Source organism: Trachemys scripta, chromosome 8 (genome assembly GCF_013100865.1).
Source record: "Trachemys scripta elegans isolate TJP31775 chromosome 8, CAS_Tse_1.0, whole genome shotgun sequence".
Lineage (NCBI taxonomy): Eukaryota > Metazoa > Chordata > Testudines > Emydidae > Trachemys > Trachemys scripta.
The window spans coordinates 96,136,732-96,149,033 of NC_048305.1; the positions used below are offsets into that span (position 1 = coordinate 96,136,732).

The 12,302-nt window shown below is 51.4% G+C and overlaps 1 protein-coding gene across 1 annotated transcript in view; it reads right to left on the reverse strand.

Annotated features, from left to right (window-relative positions):
- Positions 1–1,105: 1,105 nt before the first annotated feature.
- The window catches only part of PCSK9 (proprotein convertase subtilisin/kexin type 9), a 24,615-nt gene continuing 13,418 nt past the window's right edge, over positions 1,106–12,302 (reverse strand). The window contains exons 6-12 of the mRNA XM_034779688.1: positions 11,384–11,580; positions 10,232–10,415; positions 6,620–6,790; positions 5,175–5,323; positions 4,612–4,792; positions 3,729–3,910; positions 1,106–3,492 (exon numbers count right to left, since the gene is read on the reverse strand). Coding sequence (XP_034635579.1) covers positions 3,292–3,492; positions 3,729–3,910; positions 4,612–4,792; positions 5,175–5,323; positions 6,620–6,790; positions 10,232–10,415; positions 11,384–11,580 — 1,265 coding nt within the window. The 3' untranslated portion in view covers positions 1,106–3,291. The remainder of the gene's footprint in view (positions 3,493–3,728; positions 3,911–4,611; positions 4,793–5,174; positions 5,324–6,619; positions 6,791–10,231; positions 10,416–11,383; positions 11,581–12,302) is intronic.

Sequence of the window (12,302 nt, forward strand, 5' to 3'; positions counted from 1 at the left end):
TTACTTAGTACACCAAATTGAGATAACTGACTTCTCAGAAAATCCTACCCAAGGCAAGTGTAATTCAAACTGATCATTTTCCCAGCTCCTTTGTGGGCTATATCTTAAGGAAAGTGTATGGTCAGATCCACTCTGACTATCCAAGTCAGTTTAAAGTTGAAACATTTTACTTGTTAAAACAGCCCAACTGTTCCATTATGAAAACTCCAAGTATTTCTAAATTAGAGCGCTTATCAGATATTGTTTACATCCACACTTCTATTTGAAACAATAGCTCAAATGTTTGTAAGAGGTTAGATTTATTATGGATATGATATGGTAAAAGCAGCTTATAAATAGAATGAATAGAAGCAAATCTGTGGACACATTTAATGAATTTAATCAGAGGGATGACACAATGTGCTATTTATTAACTGGTAACTTTCCATCTAAGGCCTTATTTCCCACAAACCAACAGGAGGTTTATGCAGTCAAATTTTTTTATTCACCACGCTGGCTTATCGTAGGTACATGTGTAAAATAGCTTCACTCTTAGTTCCTCTAGCAGAAGTGATTGATTCTTCCCATGGGCTAACAGGTAGTTGAAGGGGGCAGGTAGAGAATTTTGCCCTTCTAGTACCTCTAAGAGGAGCTGTAATGCTACCCTGTAAAAGAGGGTAACAGGTACAGAACGACTAACATGTCACTCAAGGTCCACTAGGCAGAGGCACGCTAGAGGCTCCAGGTAGTGCACTGAAACTAGCACTGTGGCCATTCTGCCTCAGGTGAAAGTTTGGATGCCCAAGCTCACCTGAGCTCCAGCCCAGCTGGAACAACCACGTTGCTGGTTTTAGTGCACTGGCTTGAGCCCTACTAGCACAAGTTCGTCTACACCAGGTGGGAGGCTCACTCCCAGCTAAACCTTAGTGGAGCCAGGACTCCTGTTCACGGTCCTGTACTTGGGCTAACCTCCTCTGCACCTGAGTTGTCTCCTCTCCTGTCAACTTCAAGCAACATGGATGGTTTAGCCCCTTGCAAGTGCCCTGGGAGATGGATGCCCTTTCACAATGCTTTACCTCCAGCCATGTTGCACTGAGTCAGTTGAGTATACAGATGAACGCCAAGCTGTGGCATACATATTTTTATTTTAAAAAGACACCATTATAAAATGTGCTGTTTATAAAACTCAGAATAAATATTTTCAAGATACAAATGTAAAAACCACAGTACTATGAAAGCTTTCTTTATAAAAAAAAACAAAACAGGTAATGAATTACAGCATGTTCGTTCAAACAAACTTCCCAGGAGGGAGGAACCCAAAGGAGACCAGTTAAAGCAATACAGTAGATCGACATTTATATTTCAACTTTCTTTTGCTCTTTTAAAAAAAAGCTAACAAAGCAGCAAAAACTGTTATCTTTACAAATTAAAATCTGATTAAGCAAGCAGTTAACTAGAGGTTGCAAGCTTGAGAGAGTAAACTGGGGTCTATTTGCCACACGATTAGGCTACCTTTTGGGAAAGCTAAAGCTGCAAAAAGTGCTAAACTCGAGGAGCTAGCGCTGAGGGGTCTCGTTGAAATCTGAGGAGTAAACAAGAAAAAAGCCCACACCAACAGTGCATTTGGTTACAGAGATTCTGGTTTTGTCAAACTGACAATGTAAATGAATACACCCTAAAGATCACTCTGGTACGATAAATGTTTACGTAAACAATCTCAATGCATTGTGGGGTCAGGGATTATCGTGAGATAAACCAAGCCTGGCTAAGCTACAGATCATGTAGATTAGCTTTAATGTACTTCCTAGGAATTCATACTGCATTCATCACTGGGGTATTGGTTGTTACCAGCTGATCCCGGCTGGGGGGCCTAGAGAAAGTGAAGTGATGGTTTCAGTCCAATTCCTAGTGGACAGGAGGCTGTATCCCAAAAATAATCAGAACTCACCCGCATGTGGTTGGTCTCAGCTAATGAAGGAAACAGTCCCCAGACAGAGAGTACTAGGCCTCAGGCACAATCTCTGGACCTGCACAGAGAACCTCCGCGCGCACACAGATCAGGGCACGGGGATGGTGGCGCCAAGGAGGACTGCTAAGTAGGAGACCCAGTGGAGGCCTGGGCCAAATCTAACTCCCTGATGTTCCTCTCTGGTGGGTTTTCCACTGGGGGAGGGGAGGGAATAATTCCCTCCCCATTGACCTCAGCAGCTCAGAGGCAGCCAGGCGGGGGAATCCAGGCACTGCCCACACTGCTCTGTTGTGCACAGAGGCCTTCACTTTGCAGGTTTCAGTGCCATGACTGCTGGAGCCGGGGTCGGTAAGGCACTTGGGGCTCTGCTCGGAGGCAAGAAGCTATAGAACCATCGGAAAATAAGAGATTTTACTAGAAACCAACAAAAAAAAATTAAAATCCCTGCTGGAGTTTTTGGCTAATTGCAAACCAGAGAGCGAAGGTCCTGGGCTGCACTTCTGGGAGGATCAGTCTGAGCCCGAGGAGGGGGGGGGGGGGACTACACTGGCTTTAAGGCACGTTTTGGACCCTGACTGTGTTGCCGCTGTGAAGGCTGAGACAGCTGAACGGCCTATGGGAGACTACCAACCAGAATCGCCTTAATGGCAGCCCCGACAGCTTCACCCCCACCTATCACTCTCTGCACTAGGGGATGTAGAGAGGGCCACACAACACCAGTTCCTGAGCCAGGGGAATTCTCCCCTTGCCAAATCTAAGGGGCTCAAGGGGGCTATAGCAGGAGGGAGAATCCGTCCGAGTGTAGAAAAAGGATGAGGTGGTAACACAAATACCCACAGAATGCTGGAGAGGTAACCAAGGTACCTAGCAACCATGCCAAGACCAGTAAAGGGGCTTGCTGACCTGGTGCAGTAAATACATCTCCTTAGGTCACCCTCAAACCACTTGACTGACACTTAGCTTATAACCTTGCTGCTTGGTCATATAAAAAACATGCTTGCAAACTGGTGGGCAGGACTTTTTGCCAAATGTCGCCCTGCTAGAATGCATATGCGGTAAATGAGGAGGGCCTATGGAAGAAGGGGCGAGGGGGAGAATCTGTCATCCTCAGGGCGCTGGGATTGAGGTGCATTTCCAGACACCAACAATCCTTGCATTTTAGATGTGTTACGTCTCCCACCTACCACTAGTGATTCTTATTCCATCACAATCAGCCCTGACCAAACTGGGAGTAGTGGCCTCAGCTCTGGAATCTGGAAAGGTGATGGTTTGGGAACGCGGTTTTTTGGGTGTGATGTCAGTTTTGTCTCAGCAGGGGCGCCTTGTGGCCACGGGCAGCGTCCTCACTTGTAGTTGGAAGAGTGCTTGTCATTTTCCAAACGTCTGCTTCTGCAGCAGATGGCGATGGCCGCTGCCCCTTTGCCAGCGAGAGCGCTCGTTACCACGCAAGTGTCATCCACGGCGTAGGCGCCAAGGGTGCCGGGACCCCAGGAATACGCATTGCATCCTGTCAGAGTCCAGCCTTCATCACAGGACACGGCCACCTACCAGGAAGAGGGATGGAATCATTCTTTGTGGGGAAGTATAAATATGGGTCAGATTGAGAACTGGGGTAAGCAGGGACAGCTCCATTTATTTCAGTGACTGGAGTGATGCTAAGTAAAGCAGCTTGATGGGGGGGGGCGGGGATAAAGAACCATTAGAATGTAGTAAGAATGATTTCAATAGACAGCTAGCCAAAGGATTCTGAAAATACCTACGGTGATTGGTTCTGCCGTACCTTTTCTTGGAAGCCCACGGGTGAGTGTTCCTTCACCTGGCATTCAATGCGGGGGGCGTGGCAGCAGGAAGTATGCAAGGTCACATCTGTTCTACCTACGCATTGGTGGTGTCCGGTCTCCATCCTTAGAACGGGTCTGACGTTGTCACTAAACTCTCCAGCAAGAGAATGGGAGCTACAACCTGCCAATACAGAACACTTCAAGGTGAATGCTCAAAGCCTGCTCTTGTGAGCAATTAGTTGTCAGGGAAATCGGTTTTGCTCAAAAACATGAAGCAGAAAATAGCATGGAATGATGGGGGGGGGGGGGGCATCTCTGCCAGTGCACCTCAATCCTGGTATGAAATGCTCTTGGATATCACCAACAGAGGCCGCTCCAGAATGGAGGATGCCAGTCAAACCAGCATGGCGATCGTGATACCTGGGCAAATACACTGTGGAGGGTAAGACAAGACCCAAAAATTGTACTTGTGACCTAAGTAGGGTGTTTAATTTTGAACATCAGGGCTAACAGAATATTCATTTTGCAAACCACCCAAAATCCAGGAACTGGAACCCACAAACAACAGCGAGAGGTGCTTTGAGTCACTGAAGCGGTCACCATGCTAAGGGAATGAGTGTGTGTCAAATCTCCCATACGAGGAGAACATGAAGTACTGGAAACATAGACTAAGGCATCAGCTGGCTGCTTAGTTCAGGAACTAGCAAACCAGCCCATACAGCACATAGATAAGACCACGAATATAAATTAATCCAAGAACCTCCAAGCACTTTACAAATATTAAACTGAACTTCCCAAGTGAATGTAGTAGGATTATTCTGGTTGCACAGGTGACTAGGCAGAGAGGGCGTTTGTTGTCATCAGCAAGACAGCCTACTGTACCTGTCAAAACGTGGTTCTCCTTGGAGCAGCCCACTCCATTTGTCGAAGTACCATCCGCAGTCGGGGAGCGGGTGTGAATCTGGCAGTCCGCTTTGGGCCATATGCAACACCTCGCTATTGCGTAGACACCATGGCCGCCAAATGCATTGTGAGCCACACACTGCTTCCTGCCTCCATGAACCTACAATTCAGAAGGCACCATTGTCAGGCAACGTTTCCGACGTGCCTAGTCCCTGCTTACGGGAGCTTGCAGGAGCCTTGAGGTTGTTCCCCACACACACTATTTTCTAAGGGACAAAGCTGACAGCCCTGACAGAGACAAAATGCCTCTAGAGTGCTGGGAAGTTTTGCCTGTGTAAGGCCTGATGGGTGGGACCCTCAATGAATTATTCGGTCCTACAGGCTGAGGCCTAGATGCTCGAATGTATTTAGGGGCCGGACTCCCACTGAAATCAATGGGTCTCAGGCGCCTCTGAGGGACTGGGCCGGAGAGATTTCAACAGGACCTGAGATGCATGACGGTCAACTGCAGCACCCCAAACCGCGCCCGGGTGGAGCATCACCTCGATACGCTCTCCTCGCCGCTTGCCGTTCGTGGAGAAGCTTGAGCAGCTGAGCATCTCCTCGTTCCCACTGCAGCGCACAACGCCCGTCGCAGAGCGAGTCGACCCGGACTGGGCAGACCAAACGGAGCGGCAATACAGCTGCTCACCTGAAAAGGGACGGCTCAGTTGTCAGACCCACACGGCAGGTTGGCTTCCAGTCGATGCGGTGCCATAGGCGCTGACTCCGTGGGTGCTCCAGGGCTGGAGCACCCATGGGGAAAAATTGGTGGGTGCTCAGCACCCACCGGCAGCTCCCCGCCCTGCCCCCCCGCCCCAACTCACCTCCGCCTCCTCCCGAGCGCACCACATGCCCGCTTTTTGCCCCTAGCTCCCAGCGCTTGTGCCACGAAACACCTGTTTCGCGCAGCAAGTGCTGGGAGAGAGGGGAGGAGCGGGAACGCGGCGTGCTCAGGGAAGAGACGGGGCCGGGAATTGGGGATGGGGTCCAATAGGGGCAGGGACGGGGCAGAGTTGGGGCAGGGACTTTGGGGGAGGGGCTGGAATGGGGGCAGGGAAAGGATGGAGTCGGGGCAGGGCCAGGGAGCATGAGCACCCACCGGTGCTGGGGAAAGTTGACGCCTATGTGTATCGCTGATCCGCAAGAGGTTTAGAATGAGAGCAAACCCCGCTGCGCCCTCGACATGCGCAAACTTCCTGGCAATTTCTGAAAACTGGACTCGCCCCGCCCCTGCCCCGCCTATTCCCCCCAAGGCCCCACCCCCTGCTTGCTCACTGTTCTCCCATTGCCCCCTTCCTAGTCACTTGATCCTTTCCTCCTCCCTCCCCCCCACACCTGGGCTCCCTTTGCTCTGGGGCAGGGATGGGAGCTGGAGCCTGCTGCCTGCCTGCCCATGAGATGCCGGTAGGAGGCGGCCCTGGCTGAGCAGGGATTGGTGTGGGTTGATGACCTGGCGTCTCACCTGCCACCCTGCCCGCAGTAACCGAATTTTTGGTGTCCAGTCAGTACATCTGACCGGATACGGCCACGTCCCCTTTTTTACTAGACTTTATGGTTGAAAACCAGCCATCTGGCAACCCCTACACAATTTTCTTTGCACAAATCCAGCCTGGCCAAGTCACTAGGGATAACTTACCTTAGGCCTACAATGCAATTAAAAACCCACAGCTGGCCCATGTCTGCTGACTCGGGCTGGTGCTAAGGGACTGTTTAATTGCAATGTGGATGGTCTGCAGTCCTCACATCTACACCGTATTTAAACAGCTGGCACGGGCCACCTGTGGGTTTTTCACTGCACTGTAGACATATCCTCAGAGGAGAATTCCAGCCCCTACGTGGGTGTCATTTCAGTCATGCACATCTCAGCCACCTCATCAAGGCAATGGTGTCCCCTGGAGCCTCTCCCTTTGCTGTGCATCTGCCCCATGGAGCATGCGTGACTTACCGGCTATGAGTCTGCTGGGCAGTCCTGCCACTCTGTTGGGCGTGACCAGCCTCTGGTTTTCAGGAAACCAAGCCTCATTGATAAGGTTTTTGGTGGAGAAATGAATTAGCCTTTGCCTCAGCTCGGAGAGCGTCAGTGCAGAGTCAGTGTTCAGAATCATGGCTGTGATGCCTAGGAGAGAAGCGCACACGCCATTTCGATTGTAAAAAAACATCAAAACGCGTATAGAAAGCCCTGGAGAATACAGGCAAGCGGCACGTCTGCTTTAGATTAGGGTAGCTTACAGCTCGCAACGCCATTGCAGAATTTGTATCATCAAAACCAAGTCTTCATTACACTTGTATTTGCACTGCAGCTATGTCAATTCGGAACCAGGCACCTTTCGTGGGGGGGGAGAGAGACATGACCGCCGACCATGGATCATCAGTGGGGTTTGAACCCAGGATCTCTCACACTGAAAGCATGAGCGTCTACCTCCCAACCTAGCCCCTAGTAGCGTGATAGTCAGCTCACAAGCCTCTTTTGTAGATCAACCACTAGCAGGGGACAAAGACCCGTATTTAGGTCATGTGAATGACGTGTGCACTGTCCTTGGAGCAGACACACATGAGTACCTGAGATTGGGATTGTCACATGCTGTAATGAAGAGGGAATGTTGGGAATATTTTAGGATGCCTATACATGCCTCAGTGTCCCTCTGTGCTTTGCATTGCTGTGCACGAACTGTGAAGGTTACACAGCTATTCTTGGGATAGAGCTGGGGACATGAGGTGTTGCGTCACCTAACTGCCTGGGATGGTATGAATGGGTCATCTAAGGACTGGCTGAGACCGACCCATATCAGTGGAGGACCCAGAAAGAGAGTGGGAACCCCAAGGGCCAGAACATTCACAACTAGCAACCAAGAGGCAGGAGATCTTCCCCCCACCCCTCGTCAGGGAAGCAGAGCAAAGGCCGCAGCTGGAGAACCAAGGGACAAGATGTCAGGTGCCTGGGTTAAGAGACGGCCTTTGGAGAGAGACCCACAGACCTGGGACCGAGGACAAAGGGACAGAGACTAGGAGAGCAAGACAAGATGGCTTCCACCGCAGCCAAGCCAGACTCTGTCTTCACCTTTTCCTCTCTTTGCTAACCTAAGGACTGTCCGATGCTGCAGGCCAGGTGCCTACTAAATTGTTAGCTTGTTTTGGAGAGGCGGCCTGGGGTGGCTGCAAACTCTCACTGAGAGCACCGCGCCCTGAAGGGGCACCATACAAGCCTCCCACAGGAGTCTGGCTTGGATGGATTCACTGCAGGGAGCCATGGATCATTGGCACCCACAAACCCAGTTTCAGAGTCTTGGAGGCCCTGGGCTTGTCCCTGTGGACCTATCGGAGTCCTTGGGGCCCAACCCACGAAAGGAGTTACAAGCTGGGGCATGCACCAGACGCTGTGGATCTGTGACACGTGGCTGCTGGGTCACTGACGGCACTGCACCAGACGAGCTCTCCATTAGGAACCGGACCTCGTCGCACCCTGGATATCACGCTGCCTCTTCAGTCATACTCCAGTGCAGCGCGGGCCTCCCATTGCGCTCTGCGATGAATCGGGAACGAAAGGAAGTTCTGCTTTGCAAAACCAATATTCTCCTGACTGGATCCCACCTTTGAGATCCTCAAACTTAACCTCCAGGCAGAAACATTTCAATGCACAAGCTCAGGTTGTTTCTTCATTTAATTCTTCCCTGATACACATCAGCCTGGGGAAGGAAGATGCACGAGGCAAGAATCATCTAGGGAACCACAGGTCCCTGCAGCCTCCTCTCCACAGCGTCAGCTTCAAAAAGGATTCACTCACCTAAACGTTTCCATTAAAAATGTTAATGACCTAGCATAAAAAAAAACTGTTGCCATCTGGGACTATTTTCCCCTAACGGAACCTGCCGCCTAATTGAAAGCATTTTCCTCATCGTAAACATTTTCTCTTCTTCCCCTGCCTGTTCATCCCGTAGGGAGCCATATTCTACAATCACACTAGGACAGAGCGTGTGTATTTATGGTCTAAGACGGAAACGTGTTGACAGTTAACAGCACTCAGCCTTGGGCCCAGGAATCCACAAGACATATCACTATTAGACCGTAACACACAGCCGGGCATGTCTCACGGCTTAATCAGGGCCCAGGCATGGATTTACATGAAGCTGCTTTGTAAGGCTGGAGACGGGGCAGGGGCAGAAATTGATGTACTGATGTAGATGGACAGCCCAGGGAGGGCCTTACCCGATGTGGCCCAGATGCCACTGTATGTCTACACTGCAAAGAAAAACCCACAGTGTGGGACAATTGAATCAGGCTTGCAGGGCTTAGGCTGTGGGACTAAAATTGCTGCGTAGATGTTCCCGTTTGGGCTGGACCCCAGGCTCTGAAATGCAGCAAGGGGGGAAGGTTTCGGAGCCCGGGTTCCAGCCCGAGCGGGAACGTCTACACTGCTATTTTTAGCCCCCCGGCCTGAGTCAATTGACCCGGGCTCTGAACCTCGGTGCCATGGGATTTGCTTTGCAGTGTAGATGTACTCACAGGCAATAGCAATGGTAGCTCTGGGCCATGGCTGTCCTGGGGCCACTGCTCTCGAATAGTGTAGCATCAGGCCATGCACGACTACTTGCAGCCTTGTGTACTGTAGTTTTTCTCTTACGCCTTCCCCCGGGGCAGCACGATGCCTGTTTGTCTGCAGGGCCCCACGAACACTGCATGACTCTGGTCACCTTCCAGCAGCCTCAGAAACGAATCACCTGATTGCAACCAAGTTCTGTCTTGTCTTTACTACGACAGACACAGCAGTTGTTACCTGAGAGGGATAAAACATGGCTCCTCTTTACAGCACCAATGTATTATTTGGCAAGGCCTAGAAGCCCCAATGGAGATCAGGCCTCCGTTGCGCTAGGCGCTGTACAAACACATAACAGGAGACAGTCCCCGCCCCACAGAGCTCACACACTACATCAGGGTCCCTAATGCAGTGCCTGTGGGCGCCCTGGCGCCCGCCGGGGCATCTAAGTGCATCTGCATACTGGCTGGCGGACTAGCATCCGCCGAAATGCTGCCGAGAAGCAGCGTCATCCAGAGGCGTCGCTACGCGACATTTCAGCGGCGACACCTCTGGATGACGCTGCTTCTCGACAGCATTTCGGCAGCGACACCTATTGACATTGCCGCCTCTCGGCGGCATTTCAGCAGATGCTCATCTGCCGCCACAGTCCTCCAGGGGCTCGTCGTTTGGCACCCGCCATATGAAAAACATTGGGGACCACCTGCACTACATAGACAAAGGACTATTTTCCTAGTGTCACAGATGGTGAATTAAGGCACAGATAACTTAAATGACTTTCCCCAGGTAACACAGGAAACCCAAGTCCAATGCCTCCCCACTCCCATCAGAGGAGCTAGGACTCACGTTTTAACCACACCCCCGAGGTGTGATAGAACCCAGTTCTGCCCAAGTTGCACTTGTGCTAGTCAATGTAATGTGCTTTGCTGGGGATGGTTCATTTTTACCCTGCTGGGCACACGGTCACACAGCCACTACTGCTTGATCCTACTGCTGCATGCATTTAAAAAAAAAAAATTGATTCACCTGCCACGTGTGCAGCAGCTTGGGACGTCCCGCTCTGGGAAGTGAAGCAGGTGCTGCAGTCGCTGGAGGCCCCGATGATATCGTCACCCGGGGCAAAGACATCCACACACCGGCCAAAGTTTGTTCCTAAGGCTCCCATGGAGGCAGGCTGGTCCTGGAAGTCGGTTGCCCCGACAGTGATGACCTGAGGGTTACAGCGCAATGACACGACTCAACTGGGACGTCAGCAGCGAATGGATGGTCCATAATTGCATTAAAACTCCCAAACAAATCCACCCCGGCCTGTACAATTCCTCCTGCCCACCAGAGTGAATGCTATTGAATAACGCTTTGCCTTTACAGGAACACAAAGCCACACCCCTCCTTCAGGATTGGAGGAATTGTAAAGGACCAGGACTATATAATTCCTCAGGGAGACTCTGAAAGTTCACTGGAAGGGTGAGTATAGCCAGGAGCCCAGAGCTCCTTCCAGCAGGAGTAATGTGTTTCGGGGACTAGATACTGACACGATCAAGGACGCACAGGCCAAGTCATGCTGCCCCAGCCAATAAGTCTCTACCTCATGCACAAGCTTCCTGCCAGCCACCGAGTGACACTCCATCTACAACAAGGTGCAGTGTCCCGGCCAACAAGGAAGGGGCGGGACCTGGGAGTCGCAGGTCACATCGTTGGACTGTCTGCAATACCCCAGGTACTGCGAACAAGCCCACTGCACTGCCCGCAGAGCGTTAACAGGTCCTGCACCATATGGTGCCTTTCGAGCACAACCCGCACAAAAGTGCCTGGGGGAGGGGGATTCCGCCATCCCATTTAGGGAGCCATAGAGAAGCAGCAGAATGATCTGTGTGTTCCCCCGAGAGCAGGGATCGCGATTGTGCATAGCCTTGTGTGGCCCGAGCAAGGGAGGAGGCAAAGCTCCTTATTTCCCCGCCCCCTCGCCAACGAACAAACTGCAGTGGGGACTCTGACCCATAGCACGCTTTGTCCAAAGGGCAGGAAGCGATTGTTATCCCCATTCTACACCCAAAAAAACTGAGGCACAGATGGGGTGACGTGCCTTGGTCAAGGCCAGACAACAGCAAAACAGTGGCAGAGTCAAGAATAGAAGCCAGGTGTCTCAATCCGTGAAAGCACAGTGCCCCAGCCCCATACCTCCGGTTCAGATGCAGGTGAGTACAGGCAGGCATCCTCCTTGTAGTTGCCAGCTGCAGCAATCATTACCACCCCCGTCTGCACCATCAGCCGACAAGCTGCATTCAAAACACGGCTGTAGCCTCCAGCAAAGGGGAGCAACACCACCAAGGGGGTGTAGGGCTGGGCAGTCAGGGTCTTCTTGATAAACTCCAGGCCTGTTGATCACGTACAAATGAAACGGACAGAGAACGATCACAGAAAAGGACAGCGCTAATGACTCACTCGCATCCTGCTAGCTGGGAAGTGGGGGGCCAGACTCAGCTCTCCCCTCCAGCTGGAAAGAAGCAAGATCCTTTTCACGTAAATATCCTTTCACGGACTGACAGGGAAAGAGATTCGGTGAACAGCAACTGTTGCTCAGTACAGACGAGCACGCTGATGGGATGAGTCAACAGAACCCCAGCAGAGGTGCCCTCTGGGACGGGCTCTCCTTCCAGGGACCAGGGTTACGGTACCCAGAAATCTAAACACAATCTAAAGAGAGAGAGAGAGAGAGAACTCCGCCAGCAGGGCTCCAGCCCAGCCCTAGGAAGTTGGGTGTGTAGCCCTGTATTCCTGCAGCAACTAGTATATGGTCCTTCACCTGGCCACTGGCAGGGAGGTTGGGAAAAGTGGTTAACCCTTGTTCACTCAGGACGAGTGCACCCTGCCACAGGGTGTTCAGAGGCACATCACAGTGAGGTGCTAAAGGTCAGTTTCAAAAGCGCTCAGCAGATTGAGTGCCCTGCACTCCTGAAAATCCACTTAGGTGCCTAAATGGGAGTTTCAGAGTAGCAGCCGTGTTAGTCTGTATCCGCAAAAAGAAGAACAGGAGTACTTGTGGCACCTTAGAGACTAACAAATTTATTAGAGCATAAGCTTTCGTGGACTACAGCCC